The sequence below is a fragment of the Neopsephotus bourkii genome, unplaced genomic scaffold, assembly GCF_033783945.1.
Source record: "Neopsephotus bourkii isolate Nb327-2 ecotype Australia unplaced genomic scaffold, CSIRO-AGI_Nbou_v1 NB_196, whole genome shotgun sequence".
NCBI classification, from domain to species: Eukaryota; Metazoa; Chordata; class Aves; order Psittaciformes; family Psittacidae; genus Neopsephotus; species Neopsephotus bourkii.
The window spans coordinates 1,165,579-1,192,735 of NW_026900709.1; the positions used below are offsets into that span (position 1 = coordinate 1,165,579).

The window sequence follows — 27,157 nt, forward strand, 5'->3', positions numbered from 1 at the left end:
CTTTAGTCTACAAAGATCATTGGGGCGAGTTTCCATTGCTCTCCTAAACCATCAAAGCTAATGAGGCTTTCCTCCGTTTTCACAACAGCTAACACTTCCAGCCTCCTGCTAGTGACAGAACCCCCCAAAGCCAAGTCTTACTTCCAGAGCGTGGTGGTATTAGCTATGAATTTGGTTCTCAGAAGTGAACCTTACTGCTAGTGGCCTTGCTCATCAGGACTCTTTTCCTGTTTTGAATGGTGTGGACTTGACAGGAAGTGTATTTTGGATCACCTGCTAGAGAGGGCTTCTCTCTGCTAAACATGCTATAGATTCTACATCTGTATTTATAAATTTATGGCACAAAAGGCTGCTAAGTGTCTCTTCCTTTTAAAATGAACTTTAATCATTATAAAGTAGGAAGAGACACAAAACTCTTCCAAGCACCTACTCTGACTCCTGTTTTAGACAGAGAAGCTCCTGGAACGTGGTACAGCAGCACCTCTCAGCACTGTTAGAGGTAACGGATTTTCTCCCTTGCCCAGCAGTGGACAATGAGAAACCATGGTTGTGCATGCACCGCTGAAGTCATGCTGCATCATGAGGCATGTTACAAAGAAAAGAGGTCCCTTTTAAAGCAAATACATCCTGGCTGGAGAGCTGACTCCTTTCCCACCACTTGGCAACTCCTTTTGGGTTTGGAAGATCAGATGGTGACACATCAATGGTCTTTTGTTTTCTGCAGTTTGGAAGACAGTAAAGTAAAAAAAAAAGGTGAGGACAGAAGAATACAGAGATAGTTTAAAGAACAAAAGAAGGAAATGACTTCTGCAGGTGGGTGAACTGAAGGGACATGACCTACTCCCTGGCCTGGGATTGTGTAATACGTAAGTTGACAGATACTTGACAGTCTGAATTTTTCTGCCTGTTCTTTACTTTTCCTCCCCACACACCTCCTGTGTTAAGTCCCAAACTGAAGGCTGAAGAAGAGGAGGTAGAAGCCAGGTATCCCTCCCTCCTTGTTTTGCCAGAAATTACTTTCTGCTTTTTACTGAATGAGTAAACGGCTGTGTATTCCCAGGACAGTGGAGCTCTATGTGGGTTATCTGTATTCCTAGTTACACGGTTACAGCATCGCTCCAGCTGTGCTGACAGCAGTTCTTTCGGGCAGCTGAAAACAGCCTCAGCCTTTGTTGTCTTTTCTGTGCCACTGATTGGTCTGGAATGGACGTCAGCACCCGTCCGAGGTAAGGCAACAGTAAAAATACATCTGGGGATGGAAATCCTCTTCTAAGTCACCTGCAGTTGTCAGATGGAGAAACAGAGGAGTAAAGAAAGGTTCTGCAGAGGGACCTGCTGAAGACAGAGGAGTGTTAACGTGAAAAAGAAGCAAAGACATGGAAAGTACAATGTAAGTAGAGCAGAGTCCAAGAACAGAACAACACAAGCAGAGGGTGAAAAGTCAGGCAGGGTTCTGAAGAGTTAGGGGAGTTTAAAACAAATGTGGAGAGGCAAAATGAAGCTAATGTGCAGTAAGCCCAGCCAGAAGAGCAAACAAACCTCATTCAGCTGTATTAACTTCATCTTTAGCACTGAAAATCCTCACAAGCAATAAACACAGTTTATCAGCACATTAACAGCATTATGATAATTGTTGACGCCATAGGGTACTTAAGAGTATTAATAATGGCTTCTCCCTGTAGTGTTCAGCACAGAGGACTTGACAGTGAAAAGGACCAAAACAGATACAATTTTCTAGAGGTAGTAGCCTTGGCACAACAAGGCATCCTGCTGGGACAGGCTGCTGCCAGTACTCGCTTTGGAAATAAGCAATGCTTACTTCCCCAGTTAAAGTACCAGTAGCATGAGGATCCTTTTCACTTGAACAGTCCCTATGATTTACTTCTGTTGCTCTGATCATGCAACATCAGTGATAGAGGAAACTGTGTTTTCAGAAAATCCCTGTGCCCACCAGCAACCAAAAGAAATCACCAAGCTTGAGTTCTCGCTGTGTATCCTTTCTGTCTAGGGTGAACACATTTTCCATCCTGATATTTCCCAAAGCTCAGAGCAACTCAGTAGCATATGGAAATGAAATCTGCTTATGCATTTCATCTTCATCCGCATCATCTCCTTCGTGGATGGAATTGGTTGGATCATCTTGCTCAGATTCTGTCCCTGTCTCAAAGAGCTGCTCTTCCAGGAAGAAGCTCCCAATGCCATATTCCTCCTCATGCACCCTTGTTTCTGCAGGTGAGATGTGGGGAGATCCCAGAACGAAGTCTGCAAACCTGCCAGATTTTTAAAGGGAGAAGTGATCAACTGAGAAATATAAAAACCCTGTAAATGCAGGGGCTACTAACAATTAAGCAGGGATGTTGTGAGGACCTGCCTGCAGGCAGCGCTGATGAGGGGAAGTTGCAGCATGAGGGAGGGAGTCCTGAACAACAGAGAGTAAATCACAACAGATGGCAACAACCCTGAAGATTTGTTTTCCCACCTCATTTTTTCAGCCTTTTCTATATAAGTAACTTTTGCTGTTCTAGAGGCCATCTGCAGGGTCTTGTGACTAAGCAAGAAGATCTAACTTCATTTTCACATCTTGTCAGTGCTCATGGCGTAATCCAGAGTAAGCATTTGTACAGTTGGATAGATGGCACTTCAGCTTCTAAAAATAAATCAAAGCTGTAGCATATCTGATGGAAAGGCTGTAAGAATTCAGGTGTTGACATTGCTAATGAAAGGAAAAATGGTGAGAACATCATATTCTTACACTGCTGCAATGTCACCTCACTTCTGGTGCTGCACACACACTCTGGGCAAGCTGAGCTAAAGTCTAAACACCAAACTGGAGGTTTGTGTTTAAGCTAAGCCCTGTCCCTACATTTCAGATTGCCACAAATCTTACTTTCAGTGGACAACCACACTGGAGAGCTAGAATGGAGCTGGAGGTTTCTGGCAGGCATGTGGAAACAGACGGCAGTTCTGACACCTGGCAAGTGTCGACAGCATCAGAGAAATATAAGAAAAAGGAAATGCAGCTACATTCTGGAGTTCTGGTAAACTGATCAATAATTTACATTTTTGACTTAACATTTCTGTAACATGAATGCTGTCACCTCACTCTTCTTGGAAGCACTGTTAGTCTAAATTGGGAACTGGCTGTTGGCCAGGCTGTTTTACAGGTTTGCCTTGTGTTGAACTATCTTCTGATGTTTAATGGAAGCCTGAAGGGGTACTCAACTTTAAATCAGGCTTCTGTTGGTTCTGCTTTTTATTTTTGTATTTTTATAGGAATGGTTTTTGAGATGGCTAGCAAATACATGTGTCTCCATTGTTTGTTTTGTGCATTTGGCACTGTTTTGTTTTACAGTACTGCAGTGAGTTTTCACTTTTTGTATCTTTGAATCATGCTACAGAATGCAACTAGCTTAGAAAATAAGATGGTTTAAATCTATAAAACCTGGCAGAGAGGCTGCCTGTGTGCCCATCCAAGGAAGATGAAGCTTCTGTAACTAGGTTGAAACTGTGACACTTGGTTATGTAGCAAGGGCCAAGTGTTTGTGGCTGACTACTATGTGAAACTCTGTTTCTGAAATCCTGAAGCCTTAGTCTGGACAGAAATACACTGCTATTATGATTAATTTTGCATTCTGCAAGGTTTTCTGGCTGCGCTTATCTAATCCTTCCCATCCCATATTTGTCTTAAGTTGGTCTCTTAAGCTAATCTGGAGTAGTTCTACTTATTACACTTCCTAGGTGCTGGCACTGATTTCTTTCTCTGTATTCTTAGTCCTAGCTATTGGTTGATACTTGAAGCAATAGGATTCTTTGGCTGTGTAGGCTTGCAGTTGGGAGAGCTTAACACAAGTAAAATTTGAACATGTATCTTTAGCCTGCCCCAGTTTTACACAATGCAAATGTGTACTGCTTTGAAAACTGAAGAAAGGGGCATTTTGCTGGTTAGCCAGCCACCTGGGTCCCTGCGTGGGAACTCAGAGAAGCATTAGTAGGTTTTCCTTTTGTGGTTACTGTGAATTAACTCAGAGTAATTCATGGTCAGGGAGGAGAAAAGAGGGGGCTTAACACCACCACCAGTATCCTTGAGAGGTCTGGCTGTGGGATCCCAGTAATCTTTGGTGAGATTACTCAGCTAGATAAAGCTACCCATGTGCACATCTGACTACGTGCAAGATAAACACATCTGGAACAGCACCTGAAGTGACATTTGGGTCTGCTCTGTAAGTGTCTGTACAAGGTGTTTCCTATTTTAGAGAAGCCAGATTTTATTACCTGTGTGGGGACTGGAGTTTGGATACAGCTAACCATGATGGGAAATCACGATTTCTGCAGAATAAGCGTAGCTCCTCCAGAGCTCTGATAGTTTCTGTTTCACCTTGTTCTCGGTATTCCTCTTCAGTAAGGTGTTTAAACACTAACTTTTTTGATATAAAGTGGTTCTTCATTTTTCTGGAATGAAATGAAAACGATCAGTATTTCTAAGGTATTATGGCATGTGACTGTTGTCGGTCCTTTTTCTCTACTACCTGCTATTAGCATGCAGTTCATCACTTTTATCCTTTTAAGAGGACAAGCTACATTTTTGCGTTAAAATTTTAGGACAAGGTGTCTAATATTTGCTAGCATATTTACCTCAGGTCTTAACTGACAGTGCAGAATTCCACAGAATGGCATTTAATGAACTTCAGATAAGCTTTGGAAGAGTCCTTACTGTGTACGCATGGACTAAAATCTCGTAGAATTAGATAGATGGCTGCTTGCTCAACCACTTATAGGTGCAATATGCAAAATGTGTCTGTGCAGAGGCACGGGCTGAACCAAAACCCAGTCTGCATATGTAACTTTGAAGACGAGCAGTGCTCTGAGCTGTTCATGATGTTTGCTAGATCACTTCTCTTAAATCTTGCTTTAAATTACAAAGCTGAGTACTGTGAGGCCAAAATGTTTACAGTCTGATGTTTTTTTAGCTGCTGCATAGTGCTGTATAACATAATTAGATATCAATTAGAAAGTGTGCCATGTTCTGTTCCCTTCTGTCGACTGCCTTCAATTTAAATGTTGTGATGAGTTAAGATAAGCAAGGGCTGGATGCCCATAAAACTTTCAGCTCTGTATAAAACACCTGCTCCAACCAGCAGCATTCAGCTTTCCTCCTTATTCCCTGTAAAGCAGGAATGAACTGTAACTCTTCTTCAGATCAAATGGTAAAAAGTCTTGTTGGCTTAGTGGGATCTACTGATCTTAACAAAAATGCAAGGCTCTAGGTATATCAGCTGCTTTGAACTGTGATCACTGGAAAATATTATTTTTGTGGATATAGGTTTTTAGTCTCTGAACTCCTATCTAACCTACAAGGACTGTCACTTGTTAACATCTGCTTCCCTGGTGACAGTACGCTGTTTTATCCCATAAGATTCAGTAGTTACCTGCAGACTCTCTCCCTAAACATGAAAGCAAGGCAGTATTGCTTCAGTCTGATGAAATAACCACACAGAAATGTTTTGGTTATAATATGCAGCAGACTAGAAGGTGCTATGTTTGTACTTAAGAATAGTTACATTTCTCCATTATTCATAGAACAAAACTCATGTTTAAACCTGCCAAATGGAAAATAATTAAATTCCTGTGTCTTGGGCTTTGAACCTTTCCTATTGCAGCTGTACATTTGATAGCAATATGAATTTGTTAGAAACTCATAAATCATTACTGAAGCATATGTTTTTTTTTCATTATCAGCCTCTGCATTTCCTGGCAGTGCAGGGCCTTGGACATTCACAGATACATACGTACCTGCCTATGTGACACGCAGCACCCAGGGGGTAACACAGGCCCTTTGAACAGAGGCTGACTACTATTACTGCATATGCAACTTGAGGTATGGTGACTCCACAGTAAATCAAGACAAAGGCTGTTAACTGCAGCGTCCATGCAAACAAGGATATGCTCAGATCAGTGGTAGGAGGTCCGTGCTGATAGCAAGCAGCAAAGCTGGTCATTCCAACAGCCAGAAAATACCCTGTAGAAACAGAAGAGGTGGATATTGGGAAAAAGATGTAAACTAGTCATATAAATGTCATTAGATTGCTTCACAAAGCTTACAACTGCTGTGAAGTACAGTCTGCTGTTTCTTGTGTTGTCTTACAGGTACCTGCTTTCTGTTGTGTGGGCTTTTTATTTCAAAAGTGTGCAAGGAGGTGATCTATGAACAACCTTTAGCTAATGCTCTGAGCTGCACATGAATTCTCCCCATGCTAGAATGTTGGGGCAGATGGCAGATCAATACATTGGTCAGCCCTTGCAGCCACATGCAGTTCCCAAATCCCAGCAAAATCCGAGCCAGCACAGCCACCCTTTTCTGTTACAGGGAGAGTATGTAATGGCAGATCACTGGACAAATAATACAGGCAAAATCTGCTCTTAATGCTGCTACTGGCCACTATATCCAACTCTTATTTAATGAGTTTTGAATGGATTTATTTGAATGGATTAGGAACCCTTGGAATATTACAACATCTATGGCTTAGGAGGAAAAAGTACACTATAATAAGTCTCACTTGATTTTGTTTTTTTGGGGCAGGTATTCATCTGATCACTAAATTAAACTAAAATCTGCAGCGCATTTCTTGATAATTTTCTTACCCAACAAGTAGTTTCTGTGTTCAGACCACAACCACTGCATATTCTCTTTGAAGCAGTAAATAAAATACAGAGAGGACATCCAGCAGCCACTCATTAAGATCCAGAAGGTGCTGTGCTGGAAATTAAAACCACCCACAATTAAAAAATATTTAAAAAAACCTTTAAAAATATATTTTTATATATTTTTACCGACCAAAAATAAAATATATTTTTAAAAATTAAAAAAAAAAAAAATTTCAAATAAAACCCACAACTATTTTATGCAAGGGAACTTGCAGACAAAACCAGATGACTTATTAGACTTCTATGGTGCAGTGCTCTAGTGTCACGGTATAAGCCTGTTGCAGTGTATTCCCAGTTGACATCGCAATATTGTGGGAATGCATGGGCTTTGCAGAAGGAAAAATTCACATCACCCTTTCAATGAATTCTCTCTGTTGAATGGAAGAGAATCTGTCCTTGTTGCCACTAACACCACATTTTGATTTAGACTGATTCAGAGATTTAAAAGTAAACTTAGCCCCAGTATAGTAAAAATAATTTATGTTTCAGAATAAATTATTCTTGTACATCAAAAACCTCCTGCTCTGTTTAAACTCAGGAGCAAGCTAACTAGAACTTGATTCTGACCTAATTGTATTTATTGACACAAGCAATCCTATAGTCATTAAAACAGAGCCATAAGGACAGAGCACAGTCAGAATCTGGCTCTGTACTCTTCATGTCTATATTATGATGCTTATTACTGTTTTAGAAATGTAGATTTACCCTTGGAATAAACCTTTTAAGTATCAACAGGACAAAGACTAGCAGAGCAAGAACACCCAGTATTATTCCACAGAGGTAAAAGAACTTGGTATTCCTGTAAAAGAACAAGAAAGAATACAGTGAGAAGTGTAATTTGTAATTGGTTATGATGCCAGTGTTTCTAAAATAACAGCAGAAGTGATCTTCAGTAAGAACTGAGCACAGCTGTAAGTTAAGAGTTGTAGTTACATGGTTGACAGGCCCAGTTCACATATTAAATTGATGTAAGGAAAAAGTCCCAACAGAGACTTGAGGTCACTGGAGGTGTTCCAGGCTAGCAGATTGTGATTTGTTTTCTTTAATGCTCACACTACTCCTGACTGCCTTGGCCCTCTAATTTCCAGTAAACTCATTTTCTTCTGTGTATCAATATGGCTCTGTACTGCAAGAAAAGTGGGTGTTTTGTTGCTGTTTTGGTTGGTTTTGTTTTTAATTTAAAATGTAAAAAAAATCTCCACAAACCCACAAGTCATTTTTTTCCTAAACTTACTGATTTATAAAATCTAATTTTTTAATTCAGTTAACTCTATAAAATCTACTGCTGCTCTGCTTGTTTTAGAGGTGCCTCCTGACAACTAATATGTGACTCATTTTGCTTTGAAGTCCTGGGCCACTATTTTGCTATAATAATTAACTCTCCTCCCTTACATGCTGTCCAAAATGTGCATTGAAAGAATGATGGGGAAAGGTTGGTACAGAGGTGGAGGCATACAAGGCCCCAGGGTGACCTCATCCTAAACATTTATTTCTGCAAGAAAGCATCACTGATAATACATGCAGCAGCATTTAGCATCTGCTGAACCTCACTGGTCTACAACAGGGAGAGAGATTTTGTCTGAATTCCCACAACTGCTCACTGAGGATTGACTTGGTGTTGCCCACTGAAGGAAGCTTGGATAGAAGAACTCTAACACAGCTAAGTGATTAACAGAGTGCAGTACTCCACATACAAATGGTATGGAGGAGTTGTAAATACATGTTGTTTCCTTATTTCACTTTCCCAAAGAACCCCCTCTTTAGCTTAGAAAACAGACCTAAGATGCACAGGCTTTGGGAAAGAAGGTCAAACCCCAGCAGCTAGTACTCACCGGCTCAGGCTGGTTGCAAAATGGAACAGAAAAATTCCAGCAATAAACAAAAACAAGAGCTTTCCATCTAGCACTAAAAAAAAAGGTGGAAAAAAAAAATAGGACTTTAGACTAATTCAGTTTGAAACGCTGATTATAAAATATCAACAGAAAAGTTCCAAGCTTCTTACAGAAGAGATGGTACATTCAGAAACAGTGGCAATACGAAGCTATCTGTAATGCAAATGGAAAGGTTTTTTACTTACTTTCTCGTTTCACACTGACAATGTATGGTTCGGTTTTCAGGGGCTGTATTTTGAAGCAAATATCCTCTCCATATTGTTTTATGCTTACTCTGGTTTCTGTAGCTGTCTCTGGTTTCCAGAAGACTTGAACAGCACATGCAGCGAACTCAAAAACAGTTTCTGAATTACGACAGTTGCTGTTCTGTGAAATGGGCTCAAACCTGAACATTTCTCTGCTGTTAACTTTTACCTACAAAGAAACCACAGAATACACAGAGAAGTAGCTCAGAAGCACTGGGGGGTGGGGGATGTTCTTCTGAACTATACAGCATATAATGAAAATCTGTACAGAGAGTTTGAATTCAAGTCTTAGTTGTTTCATATTGGTTATTAATACTATGTAAAAATCTGCTGTGTAGGCCTTAGAAGGTGATTCGGAGAACTCAGTGTCAGCAAAGTTCAATGGAGGGACCTCAATCCCTCAAAAAACTTGGTGGGTTTAGATTTACCATGACACTTGCCCACACACACATTTCTAACAAAACCAGTAATCTTTGACTGACAACAGTTTCTTCTGTAGATGTTCATAGACTTCCCTGTTCCCTGCCTGAACTGTAAGAATCTGGACTTGCTTTTCTTGTAATTAATAATGCAATTTTCATGTTAGGGACAGAAGAGGGATAAGGAAAATGAAAGCTGTAACCAGAAATTTAAATATAAACACATTACTGTTGGATATTTCAGGATTGTCCCTAGCACACATCCTCCCATGAAACTGGTAAAAGATCTTGTCCATCTTCTGAAATGGGTGATTTGCTTGAAGATTGTGATTCATTGTGAGCTCTCAATCAGAGCCTGTTAGACAACGAAGACCCATCTATAAAGAGTGATGCAACAGGTAATAAACCAGGCTTCTACTGGGAGAAGCAACAACACATCAACAGCCTATTTGTTGTGGGAAAGATCTGAACTTCCTGCTTTTAAACATCTCCTCCAGGAAAGTGTGTGACTGCCATAGGATTTTACCACCTGAAGTTTGCTGCCGTTCATAAAAATATCTGCACCATGTTCCTGAGGAAAGCAGTCCTGGGAACAACAGACAAAGAGACATTCCACTTCCTTATATCTGAGAGCAAATTCTTCCAACAGAGATGAAGTGAAACAGTTTCCTTCCTTTGTCCAGAGACATGATTGCCAGGAAAAAGAACCGTACAGATAGTCAGCTTGTTCCTTTAGCTGTTACCTCTTCCACTGTTAGGAGGTTTTTATATTGTTTTGCATGAATCTCTGAACACGTCTGTTATTAGATGACCCTTTATTACTCAGGAAGAGAGACATGCACTGCTACTGCTGTCTTTTCATTAGCCACAATCTAATACACCTTTGGTTTCTACACTGGGGCCTGGTATGCTACACTGAGTGAGTCAGAACTGCATTTTATCCTCAGATTTAAAAGCTTTATGAAGGCGTTTGGTGATAAGCAAAAACATTTGTTGCAGAGGTTGAGTGGTCCATCAGGAGAAAAGGTGTGCAACAAAATAACACACAACTCTACATTTATGTTTGTGTGGCATCATACTATAAGCCTGGTTATCATCTTTCTAATAAAAAGCCAAACCTCACTGCATCCGAAGAGGATGATTGCAGTGCTGCATTTTTATCATGGTCCTACCTATACACTGTTCAAACTACCAGTTGCAGAGAGATATTGCTTTGATCATAAACTTTGCTCACACGTGTTTATGAGAAAAGTACTGCATATCAGAATAATCCCCAAAACAGCCTCTTACCCGAAGAGTTGACCAAACATACTGTAAGTGAATGGTTCTGTTCTGCACATAGCAGTAGCAGCTTTCATCCCGTTTCTGGATGACATCCATTTCCTGCAAGAAACTACAGTTGCTACCTGGGGGGAGGACAGAAAAGTTAATTTTAAGCATGTATCAAATACAAATGAATAATTTTCCTCCATTTCATTACTGCACATGCTGAGGGAATCATAAGCATTTGCAGATAATCAGAAGCAAAAGCTGTGCCGCAGGGTAGCATGTTGGGCATGATCTAGATGAAAATTCAAATTAGACTTCTCATCAAGTCATTTGGGCTCCAGAGTAAACTGCAACACCTTTGTAAAAGGTGGTATTTTTAAACAAATGTAGTCCATGGCAGTCTGGCTTTGGTATCAGTGTTTTCATGGCACTGGAATGGTGCTTCTAAGCCAAACTCACTGCTGGCACGAGTGGGTGTAACTCCACTGGAGTCGGTGCTTACACCAATGGTGAACACCACTGTGGGAGTCTGAGCAGGTAAACAGCTTACGTATTAAATAGTCATTTAGCACATGACACGCCTGCTGATCACAGAAAGCAGACTCCTCTCCCTCAAAAATGTTCCTCATGTATAATAACACAACTCTTCTCTGTAAAGCAAGTCTTCCTGACATAGTCCAGCCATGACATGCTGTAAGGGAGCTGCACGTATAGTTTGTGTTAGAGGTTAAGTCATTTTATTAGGGATGCCAATTGCTGTAACTCCCCTGTAATGTTAGTGAGCACCCTACAGTCCTCAAAATCAGATTGCACTGTTAAGCAGAAATGCACCTAAAAGGTTTACCAAGCAAACTCTGAAGAGTAACATACGTTCCAAACTATAGATGTGTGTAAACTATACCCTACAGTGCATTGCTGCAGTGTTCCAGGAGCATAATTAAAGACGAGAATAAAGGAAATAATTACAGATCTGAACAGAGGGAATCATCTGGCTCGCCAAGCAGAAAATGTAGGTCTAAGTCAAGCTCAGTAGTAACTGCTAAAGCACTGTCATAAACTCAGAACAGCAAAATGAGTACGGGCAAAGCAGTCCCAATCTCAACAACGAGATACTGTTTGCAGGTAAAAACCTGCCCTGTCTGCCCAAGGAAGCTGAACTTTGGCTAAATTCTTTTTTAACCGATTTAATTAAGCCAATAAAAAATACCAGTGTGGATATTCTTATGTAAGTTTATGTCATTCCAGAATTAAAGTGTCCACAGATGATCCTGCTGAAGTAAATTGGTTTGAAATTTGGGTAATTTTATCGGGAAAAATTAACCCTGTGGTTAATTTCCACCCACGGCAAACGCAGCGGGAAGGGCTGAGCCAGGCAGGGACTGGATGTACCTCTTGACAGGCACTTCCGTAAGAGTCATCAGATGAAGTGCAACGGGTTCCATTCTTCCCTGCAGTGCTGCTGACTGACACAGCACGGAGGTGAGGCTGGGCACTACCCAGGGCTGAGACCAACATAGCCCAGTGATGGGAAATCCAATAACCCTGCAGGGCCAGAATGCAGCCCAGAGTGCCCACACCTTCCCTGTAGGGTTCGTTGGGATCAAGTAGTGTCCTCCATATACAACTCTAGCAAGTATTTTCTTACTCCCCCCTTCATTTTAAGCTGTTTCTCTAGAGGAAAATAATTTCCTTCAAACACATCAGCTCCATGGAGTGAAATAACCGCATTCCAAAAGGAAAGATGCTTCTGAACAGGTAACCATAAGTTGGAAGAGAATTTTAACTACTATGAGGACACACAGAGAGGGCAGCTCTCAAGTTTTGAGATGATGAGCACTGGAAAGAATCAGCATCTGCTGCAGAACCCGGAAGGAACATCTCTCCAGTTATGTATCACCGCTACAGCGGAGAATAACCTGCAGGGCTTTAGCTGCCCTCATCAATAAAAGCTCGGTTCCGCATCCCAGTGTCCTGAGCCAAGCTAACGAGCAAGCCAGCAGGGTAACGCAGAACAGTGCCAGCGGCACCAGCCCCTGCCGCAACCGCATGGGAGGCACTTGTCCGGCGAGCATCTGCGGCCGCTTTGTTACCGTGTTCACGGGCCAGCCCCAGCGCCCGTGTCCCCCTGTCCCTCAGGGTACCACGCACTGTGCTCTTGTGGAGACCGAGCTGACATGGCACAAGCAGTACACACCAAAACACCTCCGGGCCGCGCCTGGCCCCGGACACAACCTCGGGCAGCACAGCGACCCCGGCCTTCCCGCAGGTCAGCGCCATTTTGGGCGGCAGCAGGTCGCGCTGTACTGGCGGCCATGGAAACCGAGGGAAGCCAGGGGAGAACAACGTGTCCCGACGGGAATGGGGTGAGGAACCCCCGCAGCCTGCGACCACCCGAGCAGGGGAACGGGACCCCCCCCCCAGCACCACACCGCGGCACCGCCCGCTCCGCGCAGTCCCCTCGGGGCGAGAGGGGCAGGCCCGTACCTGCTGCTGGCGCCTCCCCGGTGCCCCCGGGCAGCGCCAGGAAGAGAGGCAGGAGCTGCCCGAGCAGCCCCAGCCGGGCCCGGGGGCGCCGCCCCGCCGGGCTCATGTGGCGGCCGCCGGCTCCCGCCTCGGCCCTGCCTGTCGAGGCGAGGGCGGGCCCCGGCACGGAGAGGGGCGGTGCGGCCCTGCGCTGCCCGCCTGGCCCCGCGGGGCGGCTCGGGGTGAGTGGGCCGGGTAGGGGCTGAGCGCGGCTCGGTGTAATCCTGCTGTGAGGAGCGGCCTAGCAGGAGGCAGAGGCAGGCAGCCCCTCGGCGGCGGGAGGCACCTCTTCTGGCGGGTCTTACCCTGCTGCATGTCTCTGAGTTGTGCTCTAGAGCTTTGCGGGGTTCAGAGGGTGCGTTTGGGGGGGACTAAAACACATGGACATAACAGTGAGGGAAAAGCGTTTCCCTCGAAGGTTGAGGCTGTTCAGCTGGAGAAGAGAAGGCTGCATGGAGACCTCATAGCAGCCTTCCAGTATCTGAAGGGGGCCTATAGGGATGCTGGGGAGGGACTTCATTAGGGACTGTAGTGACAGAGCAAGGGGTAATGGGTTACAACAGAGGAGACTGAGCTGAGCTCTTAGGCAGAAGCTCTTCCCTGTGAGGGTGCTGAGGCGCTGGCACAGGGTGCCCAGAGAAGCTGTGGCTGCCCCATCCCTGGCAGTGCTCAAGGCCAGGTTGGACACAGGGGCTTGGAGCAACCTGCTCCAGTGGAAGGGGTCCCTGCCCGTGGCAGGGGTTGGAGCTGGGTTTAAGCTCCCTTCCAGCCCAAACCATTCTATAATTATGGTCCCATGTTTGCCTGGCAGACCCAAAGTGTTGACTGCCCTTACCAGTCAGGGTATGCAATTGGTCCAAAACCAAAGGCTCAAGTGAACCCCTTGTGACCCTTCCACACATAGGAATTCCCTGGATGAGATGTTACTAGGTGCTGTGATGAGGTGGACATCCACCACTTTCCTGTGTTTCCTAGGCAGCCAAAGGAAGAGCCTAGAATAGGACATGCCGTTCCCACCGGTGCTGAGAGTAAGTGAGCTAGGTCCAGCACTGTTCAGTAGTGCCTGCTTACTCACTGCACTCATTTTAGGTGGCATGTGAGTCACAGTCAGCACTCAGGGGTGGAAAGGCCTGTTCCTGTTCCATGAAAATCAGTAAACACAGTTTTGCCAAGGCATTCTGGCATCACCATATATTTTTATCCTGAGCACAACGTTTGACCTTCCCAACCTACTTGCTTTGCTAGTGTCTTCCCTTCCGTGTTCTCAACACACTTTCGCTGCGTGAAGGTTGCTTTTGGGTTTATTTTTTATTGTTTAGGGCTGGATCCAACTCCCAGGGGTGCCAGGATGGGGTTTTTTAACACCTGGAGGGGCTGCACACTGCCTTGCACCGTGTCTTGGCATTCGCCTCAGCAGGGAGTGGGTGCTGCGGGGCTGCGCTCTCCTTGCCTCACCTCCTACACCCTCTCCGTGCTGGCTGGGCTCACATCTAACTGTGGATTATTCCTTGCAAGTACTGAGGAAGTGGAGGATAAGGGCAAAAATAGTTGGGATTTGATAGCGTGTGCAACATCTGACAAACTGCAGTCGCCAAAGGAAGCAGTGATTGATTTATATCTTTATTTGTCTTTATGTAATTTGGGTGTTGCCTTTATATAACTTTTCGGGTGCTTGCTCTAGCAAAGGCAGTGAAGAAAGAAATGCTGGATTTTGTGCTTACCTGCTTCCCTTAGAAATATGTTATCTCTCAGTTCCATATCTAAACAGCAAGGGACAATCGTAGCCAAGTTATTAGCAGAATCTCCTTCACATTTACAATATTCTTTCGGTTACATTCACCTTCTTGACAGCATTTTCTCTGGGAAAGGGGACCATCCACATTCAGTTCTGGCTTGTATTTTCATTCCTAGAGCTCTTTGCACTTCAGTCCTAATTAACTTTCAATAACTGTCGTAGGGTTACAGGCAGTCAGCGTGAATCAGATGGAAAATGTAGCTTTAGGGGACCACACTCTGTCACAAACGATTTGGAACCTTTGCTTGATTTCCAAGGAGAAAGCACTCACTTGCTCAAGCAGAATACAGCAGCTATTAGGCAGCGTTCTACCCCAGCAAGAAGTGCCTCATAAAAGAGACTCAGTGCTCTCGCTACAGCCCTCCTGTCAGAGTGGCTCTGAGTACTTATGTGACATTTTCCTTGCTTGTTTGTTTGTCTTCCTAAATGGTGGAATTGCTTAGGGCAGAGCTTGGGTTCTGATCTTAAAGGTGGTATTTTTAACTGTTTGCTCACATAGTTTGAGATGGGGAGGTTCCTTACAGGTGCAGCTCTGCCCTTCTCAGGTCTTGTAAGATGGGATTGCTGAGTGAGATTAGGTTTTGGCTGGGAGAGCTCAAGGGACAACAATAGCTGTGGCAGGCAGCAGTGCTGGTACTATTGGGAATGGGTAGCATTCCTGAGAAGCAGCATGCAGGGCTCTAAGCTCCATGCTTTTGACAAGTTGCAACTTCAGTAATTGGGAAGGAGGCAGGTGAGCAGTGCAGAGCCATGTCTGCAGTGTGTGCTTTCCTCAGGCTTTTGGAGCTCTGGGTTTTGCCACATGTTGTATTTTTGGCCTGTAAAGCACTCCTTAATATACTTGCAATGCCTTTGTGTAGCTGCCTAAAAGCTGTCTGCAACCTTAGATGTAATACCAAATCCTCTTTCTACTGCTGAATCCTTTTTCTCCCACAGAGAATCAGGCCACTCCCTGATGATGATTTATTTGGCTTATGCAGCCATAAATACGGGTTACAGTTGTGCAGGGCACCAATGGGGTTGTTCTCTGTGCTCCTCAAAGCCTTATCTACCTTAGGCCCTAATGCTGTTGGAGACAGACTCTGTTCCCTGCAGTTATCTTCAAGTCCAAGCTGGGGACAAGGCACTGGGGGTTCCAGTTCCTACTCTTCGAGGTGATGCTCGTTACCCAGTTGCAGCCTGCTGTTTACTTTCTAGCTAGAGCTAATAGAGGCTTTTCATTTCCAGGTGTGCTTTTAAAAACCTCAACACATATTCCAGATGACTAAGGATGCTGCCTCTGATATTATTCCTTCCCCCGCCTTTGCTCTCCCTTCTGCCTCCTTACATCAGCAATGGGTATAATTTGTTTGCACAGTTGCAGGGTGCTTTATCTTTCTTTGGCCAGCCCTGAGTGGATGGGGGTTTGTTGAAGCCATAGCATTCCTGCTTTCTTAGAGCTGGCGTGTGGGTGTTGGATTGTGTCATTTGTAGGAGGGGAACGTCAAAGGAAGTGGGATCAACTGCTGGAGGAGGTTTGTAAGCCAGGTACTTAATATTTGGTTTCCTGGAAAAGCAAGAGAAATGTAGCAAAACAGGCAGCCTTTGTGTCTTTATTTTCCCCATGTAATCAGAACAACACAATTCCAAAACATGCTTGAACACAGTTTGGTTTGGGGTATTTTGTTGTTTGGGGTTGATTTTCTTTTTTCCTTGGTTATTGAGGATGGAGAGCTACTGTATTTCCCTTTAAACTGTTCCACATGTTTTGGTGGATTCTGTTGAATGTTTATTCCAGTAGCACAAATAATTCATGTTCCATAAGTGCCTTTGCAAATAATGCAATTTATTATCACGTTCATTATGTTGTCTCTTTATTTGATGTAAAATGGTCTCTTAGAGTTAAAATTAGAAGAGCCATTTGAGATTATTTTCTTCATCTCCAACTGTTTTTTCAGGAGTGCATTAGTCTGAAGTATTTCACTGGCAAAATACTGAGTTATTTTGGGGGGAGAAAAATGATCAACCGAAGAAAAGTGCAGCTACTTATTTTTAAAGTAGTTTCATGGTAATCAGTTTTAGTTGACATATGTAGATACTGAGGTAGATACTGCTCTACCAGGAATATTTACTTCTCCTAAACTGCTTCAGGTAGTAGATACCTCAGAGTCCTCGTTCAGGATAACCTTACAAGATAATAAGAAGGGTTATTTTTTTTAAAGGTTACCTGTCTTATTGATTAGGCAAAAGAACCATATTTTTTCATTATGCTGCTTTTTCTGAAGCCTTTGAATATTTATCTAAGTGAAAGATGCTTATTCTAGCTGCTTTTGAAAATCTTGGTGCCATCACACACATTTCCCTGTTGTTTTTTGGGGGGTCAGGCATGTCTGAGATGGGCTCAATCTGAGTGATTTAGATAAACCCCTCTGAATAAAGCAACTTTTTCCTTCTTGTGTGGCTTCTGAGTCACACAGCTTTCTTTGCACTTAACCTTGTGCTCGCTTTCCCATTGCTATCAGAGCGTCAGGAGTAAGGAAAGCTCTGCTGATGGTAAAGTGTTCATAGGAGGATGCGTTTGCAATTGCTGGAAACACAATCCCTCCCTCCAACTTCAGCAGAGGATTCTGGTGTAAATTCATTGATCTCACTGATATTATTCCTGATTTACACAGCAGTAAGCAGTAGGTAAGCATGACAAGAAGTTAAATAGCTCTGGGCCTTAAATATTTATCTGGTTTATTTTTAGCATGTCTATTGCAGCTATTTATATAGCAAGGAAGCAGTGATACAAATCTGTCTGGATTCCTTCTTTGCTTGGAATCTGCAATAGATAGGCGGGGGGGTGTTGTTTTTTTAAATTTTTGTTATGTTAAATTTGCTCTGATAATATGTTACAGACATCATTTTTCAAGGCCCACTTAACCCCCACTTTTAAGCATAAGTGAACTTATTACTTATCTAAAAGAGCATTGATGCAGCCCTGGAACAGCTGTGAGATTACCCTGTGCAGGCACTAGTACCTTACATGGATTTATCTGTGGGGAAAGGTCCCAACACTGTGGGAATGACATTTCCTCTAAAAGAAGCATGAAGGTTAAGCTAGGCTGGTGGATGGAGATGCTAGAAAATAGCATGTGATTGTGCATGCTGGCTCTGAAATAAGCACCTTTGGCTCTTAAACCAGTAGTTTATACATAGCTTTGCTTAGTATTTACCAAAATCTATTGTTTTCTTTTGAGGCCCTTGGTGACATGGTTCAGTGGTGGTGGTGGCAGTGCTGGGGGAATGGTTTGGCTTGATGATCTTAAAGGTCTTTTCCAACCTAGTTGATTTGGGATGGTCTGTGGTAATTAGATTGGTGATCCTGGCCTTTAGCTGGCAGAGAAGCATATCACAAAAGCCAAGCCCTACCACTAATGTTAGCATCCCGACTGATAGTCTGACACGTACCAGGTCTTCACTGGCAGTTGTTTGCAGGCAGGCAGGTCATTACCTTGCAGGACCAGTTTTGTTGCTGCATCCCTCCTGTGAAGAAACTGAGGACTTGCCCACTATCTTGAGCTTCAAAACCATCATTCTATGGTTTAAAACCAATAGAAGTTTGTTGAAGAGTAGGAGAAGTCGAGAGCCTGGGAATGAAAGAGAGCTAACTGATCAAATGTGTGTGTTCCCCCCGTGTCTGCTCTGGGAAACCACAGGAGGTGGTATGGTTTTATAAAGAGGCCATGGGAACAAGGTCTTGTTTATGGATAAGTGTGTGTCTGTCTTGTGCCTTCAGGTTTACACTCATATTAACTATTGATGCTTTTTACTACCTTTATACAGCAGCCTCTAGTAATTGTCCTGGGATTTGACACTCTTGGAAGAATGAATTGCTAACAGTGTTAAACAAATGTGAAAAAGTTGCTCTTTTTCCAGTGGTTCTGGAAATTAAATTTTAGCCCTGATGTGCTCAGCTACCATCATGATTAATCTCCGTGCTGTCAGAGAGGCCTGTTAAGCTCTTTTAGATCAAAGGAGGCTGTTCTGTATTAAGAAGGCTCTGGTAATGTCTTCCAATTACTTTGTAATCACACTTTTGCATGAGTGCTGCCACAGTTGCTGGTGTGCCATTACACTGGCCAGGGAAAATCATGGATTTTGATCAGGCAGATGTGTGTTTGGTGGGCACCTCTTCCAAACCATGCCTATCTGCAAGCCAAGAACAGAGTTAAACTGGCTCAAGACCTAGTCCTTCACGTTGATGCTCTTAAGTAATAGAAAGTTGTTTTATGGAAACCTTCCTGTGAGGCTTCACATGAGAAATGCTCCCCAGGAATATGAGGGAGGTGATAGCTCCCTCTTAACAAAGGTATGGGGATAGGAGAATTGAAGGAACCCACTACCTTAGCCCCACAGTCCATGGCCAGCCAGCATAGTCATTGCCCCCCACACAGTGCGCAGGAGAGCCTCAGCAGAGCCAGCCCTGCTTGTGCTTGAAACGGTTGGCTTTAACCAAGTAAATGGTGAGGAAGACGGGGCAGCCTAAGCCATCCTGACTGGGAAGACCTAGGAAGGGCAGTCAGTCTTGCAGCTCTTGGGTACAGCACAGAGGTGGCCTGTGGCTCTCTGCTGTGTTCGACACATTAAGGTTTTGGATGTCTTGCTGCTGTTTTCTTCTCTGTGTGTACCCTGACAGGTCCAGCTCATGCTGGCAGCTGTTAGCACCCCCCTAACTGAGCACTTCCAGACTACCTACAACATCTCCTTGGTTCAGAGCCTTCACTCTGCACACATGTGAATTCCACTGGTGTGCAGTCCCTGTTACTGGCACGGTGTGCCAGCCTGGCATGCATCCTGTCCCTTCCCAGCATGTCTGGTGTTTTGAGATGTCTGCTTTTCCTGCTTTCGATACAGCCCATCTTCATTACCAAGTTTCTGTACATCTCCAAACAGGCTGCTTGATGACTTTTTTTTTTTTCTGTGTTTTCCTTATCAACTCAGAATTTTTTGGCTGCTGTTTTTTTCCTATCGAAGTATAAAACTGGGAAAGACTAGGAAATAAGTGCTGTTGAATGATTAGGCAGAGATACACCAGTGGCTTTGCTTGATTAATACATTTAGACTGTACATTACCTATTAGGCAGCTTCCCAGTGTATTTCCCTAAACCAAGGTAATTTGCTTATAGGGCTATCTTTTGTAAAATACCAACAAGCAAGAGATGCTGGGTGCATGTGTGAATGCCTAGGTATGTACAGGATGTACAGTCATTTTGCCCTTGCTAGTCACAGCCGTCCTGCAGGCACTTGAGGAATACAGGATGTGCCTCAAATAGGTCTTTACAAATATTCCCCACTGCATTGATTTCAGCCTTTCCCAGCATTCATATTTGCTGTTGCTGACAACAACAGCATTTCATGATGGTAACTCCAGCAGAGTACAAGTGGGTTTTTTTTTCCCCTTTCATGCCAGCTGGAAACCAAAGGTAAAGTCTTACTGTACTGACTCAGATGAATGGTTGGACAAGCCTGGGCTCGTCTCTGGCAGTGGCCAGAGAAGCTTCAAGAGAGTTGAAGAACAAAAGAATTGTTGAAGTAGTACTTTTGCCCACTCCATCCTCCTTGCAAATTGAGTGTTTCCAGCTTTGTAGTCTATTCTGACAGGATAAGAAAGAATAACTTGAAGAGGTCGGGTGGTGAACGGAGGAGAGGCATTCTCTTCAAAGTACTATCAGGGTTTAGTTTTCTGATCCAGTGCCAAACACAGTGAAGGTACTTGCCAGATGCCCTTGTGATGGGACTTGTCCTGGGGCTTTGTAGCATCACCCCTTGCTGCCTGTGTCCTGCTGCTCTGCTTCTGCTGGAGCTGGTGGGTTCCTCTGCTGCTGAGCCTGTGTGATAATCCTGCTGCTCCTGACTGCAGGGCACGTCTTCGGTTCATACTGTCTGCACGTGATTGACCTTGTATCAAACTCCCATTTCCTCAGCATGTGGAACCAGGTACAGTCTGGTTATAAATCTGCTAAAGGTTGTAGAACCAGTGCCAGGCTCCTCTGAGGCACAGGTGTCTGGACAGCCCCACCTCAAGATGTAGCCTGGTGGACTATATATATACATTTACTGCAGAAAATGCATGAGAGATGAAGGCACAAGAGTGATTCCAGATTGAATGCTGAAACTGTTTCCATGAGATGTCAGCTTTTTTAACTGCACAGTGCTCTTCTGGCCATTCCAGTTGTATAACGCAGGTGTTACAGCAGAGGGATGTTTTACATGTCTGTCCATTTTGATGTCAAACAGTTAAAAGTTAACTGGGGAGTGAGCTTCTGACTTGGATGTTTTCTTTCACTGCCTGAAAAAGATACTTTTTAAGCTTTTAATCTCAGAAGCAGCATGGTCTGGAAGCATCAGCTTTTCTTTCGTGTCATTAAACCTCAAGTCTGAATTCCCAGAACTGTGTTTCCAAAGGAAAGCATCTATAGGCAGGTGTTACTTGCCAGCTGCCTTGGACCTTTACAATTCCTATCTCCAAGCCTCTTCCTTGGCGTGGACAGGCACCGCAGCACTGGTAACCTGGCAAACACCATTCCCTGCTTCAAAGAAATTACAAGTTCCAGACACACCAGGGGATCCTGCCAGCTCCATAACCCAAACAGACTGCAGGCTGAGGAGGTCAGAAACAGCTTACACACACCTGGAAATACTCATAAGGCATTTGAGTCTCATCAGTGTTGCTCAAGGTGTCTGGCAGCACTACAGACATTCAACCTATGCCTGAGCCTGGTGTGGCTCAGGCAGTTTGGATGCTCCAAAGCACTCAGCAGGCTAGAATCACACAGCTAATACTTGTCCATTTCTCCGTATCTATGTCTCTATATCCCTTGTGTAGGGAGAGAAGATCCCAGCTTTACCTGGATGCAACAGCATCTTCCAGCTCAAAATGCCCATCTTCTCTGTACTGAATTTGCATGGCCATGGGACACCTTTAGAAGAATGTTAATACTGGACAAAGATGGGGTACTGCCATTTATTAGGCAATTTTAACATGTCTCTAAGTGACCAAAACTTGCAATGCTCAGAATCACTGGCCAGTGTTATTGTAGGCATATACTGTAAACATTTCCCATTGTTGGTTTTACTTCCTAGCTTGTTATAGCAGTTTCTTTTGCTGTGAGTCATAGCACCACAGCCCTGACAGAGACTATTGCTACATCCACTGGAAATGGAGGCTTCAAACCTTTGAAGAACAGCAGAGATCAGAAGGTTGTAAAGAGGTTGTCTATTGTATGCACAGAAACAAGCATCTGGGGGGAACAGCAACAAGGAGACTGCACAGGAGCAGTGGCTGAAGTGCTCCTCAGCCTCTTGTAGCATAAGGGTGGGACATGTTTGGGCTCACTGCACTCCCTTTATTTGAAGGATAATTAACTGCTGAGCTTTGAAGTCTCACCTACAAGACTACTGTGCAGTTAGGATGCTCAGAAACGGAGCCAAGTGCTGAGACACCCCCTAGCACTTGGGGTTTCCACTATTGTGCTGCAGCTGAGACCAACTTTCAGCACCCATAAACAGAATTTCCTCCTTCACTGGTGAGACTTCAATTGCTTTGTTGATTTTGATGCAGAGCAATGGCATCACAGACATTGTGCTGTTACTGATTTAGTAGGATTTATTTTCAGCATGGCTAACAGCCAGCACAAGCCTCACCATGCATTGCTTGATGCCCCTCAGAAGCAGATGTTCTTTGGACACTTTCTTGCTCCCTTATGCTGCAATGCATCATGCTCCTTCCGGTGCAAAGGCAGCATCCCTCCTTTGTTCTCTACTGGCATCTGCAGGAAAGAAAATCTTAAGTTCCTGGCTGAAATAATTCATCTCCTGTGGTAGCTATATGCTTTCTCTATAATGGGAGCAGAAGATTGGACCAAAACAAGGCCTTCTGCTAAACTGGCTTTAGAACCACATTTTTAACCACATTTTTAAGCAATCATGGGCAAGTTGAACCATGTATGGCAAGTGAATTATTTCACATTTAGGACTTGCGCTTTTGCAACTGGTTCACTGTGGTGTCACATCCTGAACTTGGGCTCACTGGTACTGTGCAGGGCATGGCACATGGATCTGCAGGACCCTGTTTTGTTTCTGGTACTTCTTTTAAGTGTCAGTGTCATACCAGAAATGAAACAGTACTTGTAGCAAAACCAGGCAACGTTGTTCTGATACCGTGTTACCAACACTGCTGGAAGGGGCACTAGAGCACCTTGAAGGAGCTAGCTGGGCAGAGGGAAGGTGATGCCAGGACTAGGCAGAGTGACAGTAAGGCAGGACAGTACCACCATGGGTGGGCTACAAGTGAGGTTTGGCTCAAAGAGTCATGGTTTGGCTGCCAGTCCTCCTCTCAAGTGAGGCTTGACTAGGAAATTGTGAACCTCAGGCAGCTAGGAGCTGATTTCTTGCTTAAAGCTGGTATATTCCCTGCCACATAAACTGCATTAACTCCTTTAGAGACAGTTTGTAGCACAAATCCTGGCTGTTTAATTGGATTTATCATGGCTATTGGGAGCATAAATGTGTTTACAGATTTGTTGTGAAAGCTTTTTTGTGTGTTTTTCTCATAGCAAGTCAACTTCCATGTGGTGCAATTATGTTCAAGATGTTCCCTGTAGCATTGGAATAATGTCAGTTTATACTGTGTGTGCATGTTGTTCTTCAGAAGGATTTTATCTGAGGCACAATGCACTGTGTCGGAAGTAGAAAAGGAGCTTAGTCTTTTATTAAGAAATGCACACGAAGCTTAAAACACAAAAACTTCTGTCAAATCCTTTCCTTATTATAGAGAAATGCTTGTCTCTGTCTACTGAAATGTGAAACTTTTCCCCATTAACTTACTTCCTGTTTCATCCAGCTCTGCCAGAACGAAGTCCATCCATCTCCATCCAGCTACTTTTGTGCTGCCGCCTTTTCAGCGTTGAAAGATTGAAGCAAACACAGCAAAGCATTTCAGAGATAAGAGTCTGGAGAGGGGGCAAGAGATGACTGTCATTTGGTTTGGAAAGCTGCTTAGGTTTTGTTTGGTTTGTCATTCCGCATAGTTTGGCCTAGAAACTTGCAGCGTGTTGGATGCAGTCTTACAGGAACTGTGCGTGAATCCTGCTCACATTCCCAGCCGTGGGGCTGCTGCTGAAGGGATGCTGTGGCAAGGGAGCCAGCACGGGTATTGTGGGCTACAGAGACCCGGGATTCACTAGGGATGAACTGGCCCTTAGTGCTCACTGTCAAATGTGTCTTCCTTTCTTATTTATTTTTTTAAATTAACTTGGGTAACAATGTGGTTTAACAATTCAATTTTCTGTCTGATGGCAGTTCAGACATTACATGTCACATCTGCTTAATACTTTCATTCTTAACTATGACAAGTTTTCCAAGCACTTCTAAAAGAGACATTTGTGATATGTTTCGTTTCCTGATGAATGACAGTCATAAACCCAAATTTGCTCTGTAACCCATTATTACTATTGCTAATTGTTGTTTTTAGTAAGTCTTATGGAGAAGTTACTCGGAACAACAGCACAACAGTTCTCCCTGCCATGGGAAAGGTCAGGATTTTCAGATGCCTCCGCTCAGAGCCTGTAACCTATTACTCTGTGTGTCAGTCACGGGTTTTCCTTTTCCACAGTCACACTGAAGGACAACTTCCAGGCATGTGCTTCTGCTCTCTCTTGCTGACTATTTAGTGCATCCCTTCCTTACAATGTCTCCCTGTCTTAATTGCCTTTCTGTTATAAGCAGTAGTGGTAAAGGAGCAGGACAAAGGACACAAACATATCGGAGCTAAGTGGAAAGGAAAATCCATATGACAATTGCTCACTAAAATAAAGGCGGGTGATCTCTGGTAATAAGTTTCCTGGTGGCCCTATGCAGATTCATGCCAGAGAATGAGAATCCAGCCCCAGAAACTGAAAGTGGGAGTGGATCTAAGAGCAGAGTAACTGTATATGCAAGCCTCTGGTAATATTTCTCATTGGCTTAGTAAACTCAGATCTGCAGATGTACTTTGCTGATTGAAGATTTGGCCTCAGTTTTAAAGTAGAAAAAAAAAAAAAAAAAAAAAAAAGAAGCCTGTAGCACTGTGCATGTATGTAAGAATGTACCCAAGAATGTAGAAACACAGCTTTGTGAGCTTGATCAGGTAGGTATTTGCCAAATTTTCCATAGGAGTTTGCATGTTCAGAAGAAAATCACCTTTAAAAAGCACCAACGGATGCTCAGTTTCTGAGCCATTTTGCAGAATTTGGGTTTTTACTGGGCTTCAGTGTGGTTAAAAAGCCTCAAAGATGAGCTATTTCAAAGTACTTCACAAGACCATGAGTCATGGGAAATCCTATCACATTTTCCCCCCTGGTTGAAAATGCAGAAGTTATGAATGGTAAAAAGCTATTAAATCACAAATAAAGGATAACGGGTTGCTGAAAATAAATAACCTCCCTTAGTTTTCCTCCAGATTCTAATTCCCCGGGCACGAATTTAGATATGGCAGCTCACCCTCGAAAAGGAGTGGTGTGCAGCTGTATCCCTTGCAGAGCTGCTCTTCCTTCTCTTGGTTTCTTTACTGCTGCAGGCAAATAGAGATTTTAATACCACTCCTTTATCTAGCACAGTTAATTTCTCCTCCCTGTACCAGCTCATCCTCTCAGGCAGGTATGTTGGGGGATGGTGGACCCAAGCTTTCATCTGCTCCCAAGTCTCCTGCTAACCAAAATGCCTGTTTGTGATCCCACAGAACCTGCTCCATGCCCAGAGCGATCCAGCCAGGCAGGCAGGAGGTGACATCGTGTCCATATAACTTGGCTCTACCAGTGCTGCTACTCCTGTGTTGTTATGATACCTGTATACCATAGATATTTTTATTACTAGAGTAAATTCTGCCTGGAACTACCGCTGGGGTCTGTGGGTAAGTATTATGCTGTCCTTTCAACTTCTTACTTCCATATCTATTTCTTATGCCACTATAATTGTTGAAATGCTTCTCCTTTTAATTTCTTTTCCCTGAAATGCTGTGGTCAGGTTGGCCAGGAATTCCTAATTGCAGGAAAGCACTAGGCAGGGGGTCTTAGTTGACCATAAACCATAACAACATTGAGTCAGAGGCAAGGTCTCACTTTCTATTCTCAGTCACCATTTTTGGAGCATGTATTGGAGGTCAGAAATTACTTTTGGCACAAATAAAAATTAATTCAAATAGTAAGAGAAATATGCCATTTTTGTCTCTGCTTTGTGAAAGAAATTGATGGGAAACAATTATTTTTCATTGCCTTCATGGTTAAAATCTGTATGATTAAACTGGCTTTTAGCTGCAGGAAAACTGTAGTTCAGCATTGCTTGTGGCACTGAGAGGTGTAGTGCTGTTCTCAACAAACTTGAAATGCCCTCACTATTAAAGGGATTTCTAATGACTTCTCATTGCTACCTTTTATCAGGTTCCCATTTCTACACATTTTTTTCCTTTCCCACAGGTACTTCATCCTCTCTAACCAGCTTCTGCTGCAGAAAAGACAATGCAAAAAGGGAAAAGAAGCCCAAATCACTGTAATAATGAAATTAGAATTGCACACGTTTTTAGTGGCATCCCTCAGAGCCTGGTCATTGCCACCAGCCATACAACAGAAAGCAGGGAACCCCAAACCCTTGTCCTCAGTTAATGTGGTGGGGAGAAAGCAGGGCTCACCAAGCATGGCTGGTGGAGACCTCTTCTAGCATCCTGCAGCCGTTGATCTAGAGCCTAATCCACTTCTCTGTGCAATGTGAGGGGAGACAGCAGCAACTTTTGGGCTTTCAGTTTCTGCCTTATCACCCACCCCTGTGCAGGATCTGCCATCTGATCATCCCTTTACCAGTACATACGAAGGGTCAGTAACACCCTTGAAACATCCTTCCAGGTAATATTAAACTTGTCCTGCTTTCAGATGGTTGCAGAATTCCACACATTGTCATGAACTTGTGGTACTAATTTATTGTAAAATATCTTTCTGTGCATGTTAACTTAATGAGCTGTGTCTTGCCAATGTTAAAAATAAGTCTTAATGTAAAAAAGGTTTATGGAATGAACAGAATTGCTCCTTCCCACAAAAACTTCACCTGTTGTCAAAAACATCTGATCATTTAACATCTCCAGTTCTCTGTTCCTTGTGGAATAATACTGGATCTCCTTACCCCTGCTCCTGCAGGTAGTGGTCCTAGTGAGCAATTTTAATATCATGTGTAGTGAGGATGCTGATGTAAGACTTATGAAAACAGGCACGAAGATGTATGGATTTGGAAAAAAAAAATACACCTGAGGTAAATACCTGGTAT

At 43.5% G+C, this 27,157-nt stretch overlaps 1 protein-coding gene across 3 annotated transcripts; it reads right to left on the bottom strand.

Moving 5' to 3' along the window:
* Window positions 1-637: 637 nt before the first annotated feature.
* NEMP2 (nuclear envelope integral membrane protein 2) lies at window positions 638-13,151 on the bottom strand. 3 transcript variants are annotated; one of them, XM_061376389.1, is made up of 9 exons: window positions 13,012-13,151; window positions 10,549-10,664; window positions 8,780-9,008; window positions 8,535-8,607; window positions 7,408-7,501; window positions 6,640-6,754; window positions 5,791-6,016; window positions 4,273-4,449; window positions 638-2,270 (listed from the first exon to the last, which is right to left on the bottom strand). In XM_061376389.1, exons 1-9 carry the CDS (start codon window positions 13,115-13,117, stop codon window positions 2,045-2,047), a joined length of 1,362 nt encoding a protein of 453 aa, XP_061232373.1. In that variant the 5' UTR covers window positions 13,118-13,151; the 3' UTR covers window positions 638-2,044. The 3 variants fall into 3 exon arrangements, with proteins under 3 accessions (XP_061232373.1, XP_061232383.1, XP_061232392.1); XM_061376399.1 differs by lacking the exon at window positions 13,012-13,151 and adding an exon at window positions 11,917-11,962; XM_061376408.1 differs by lacking the exon at window positions 10,549-10,664 and having other exon boundaries at window positions 13,012-13,134.
* Window positions 13,152-27,157: the final 14,006 nt, after the last annotated feature.

Coding starts and splice junctions, on each gene's coding strand:
- NEMP2 (XM_061376389.1), bottom strand. CDS start 13,117: ATGAGCCCGGCGGGGCGGCGCCCCCGGGCCCGGCTGGGGCTGCTCGGG. Junction 10,665..13,011: donor CGGGGAGGCGCCAGCAGCAG/GTACGGGCCTGC, acceptor TCCTCCCCCCAG/GTAGCAACTGTAGTTTCTTG. Junction 9,009..10,548: donor ATGTTTGGTCAACTCTTCGG/GTAAGAGGCTGT, acceptor GTTTCTTTGTAG/GTAAAAGTTAACAGCAGAGA.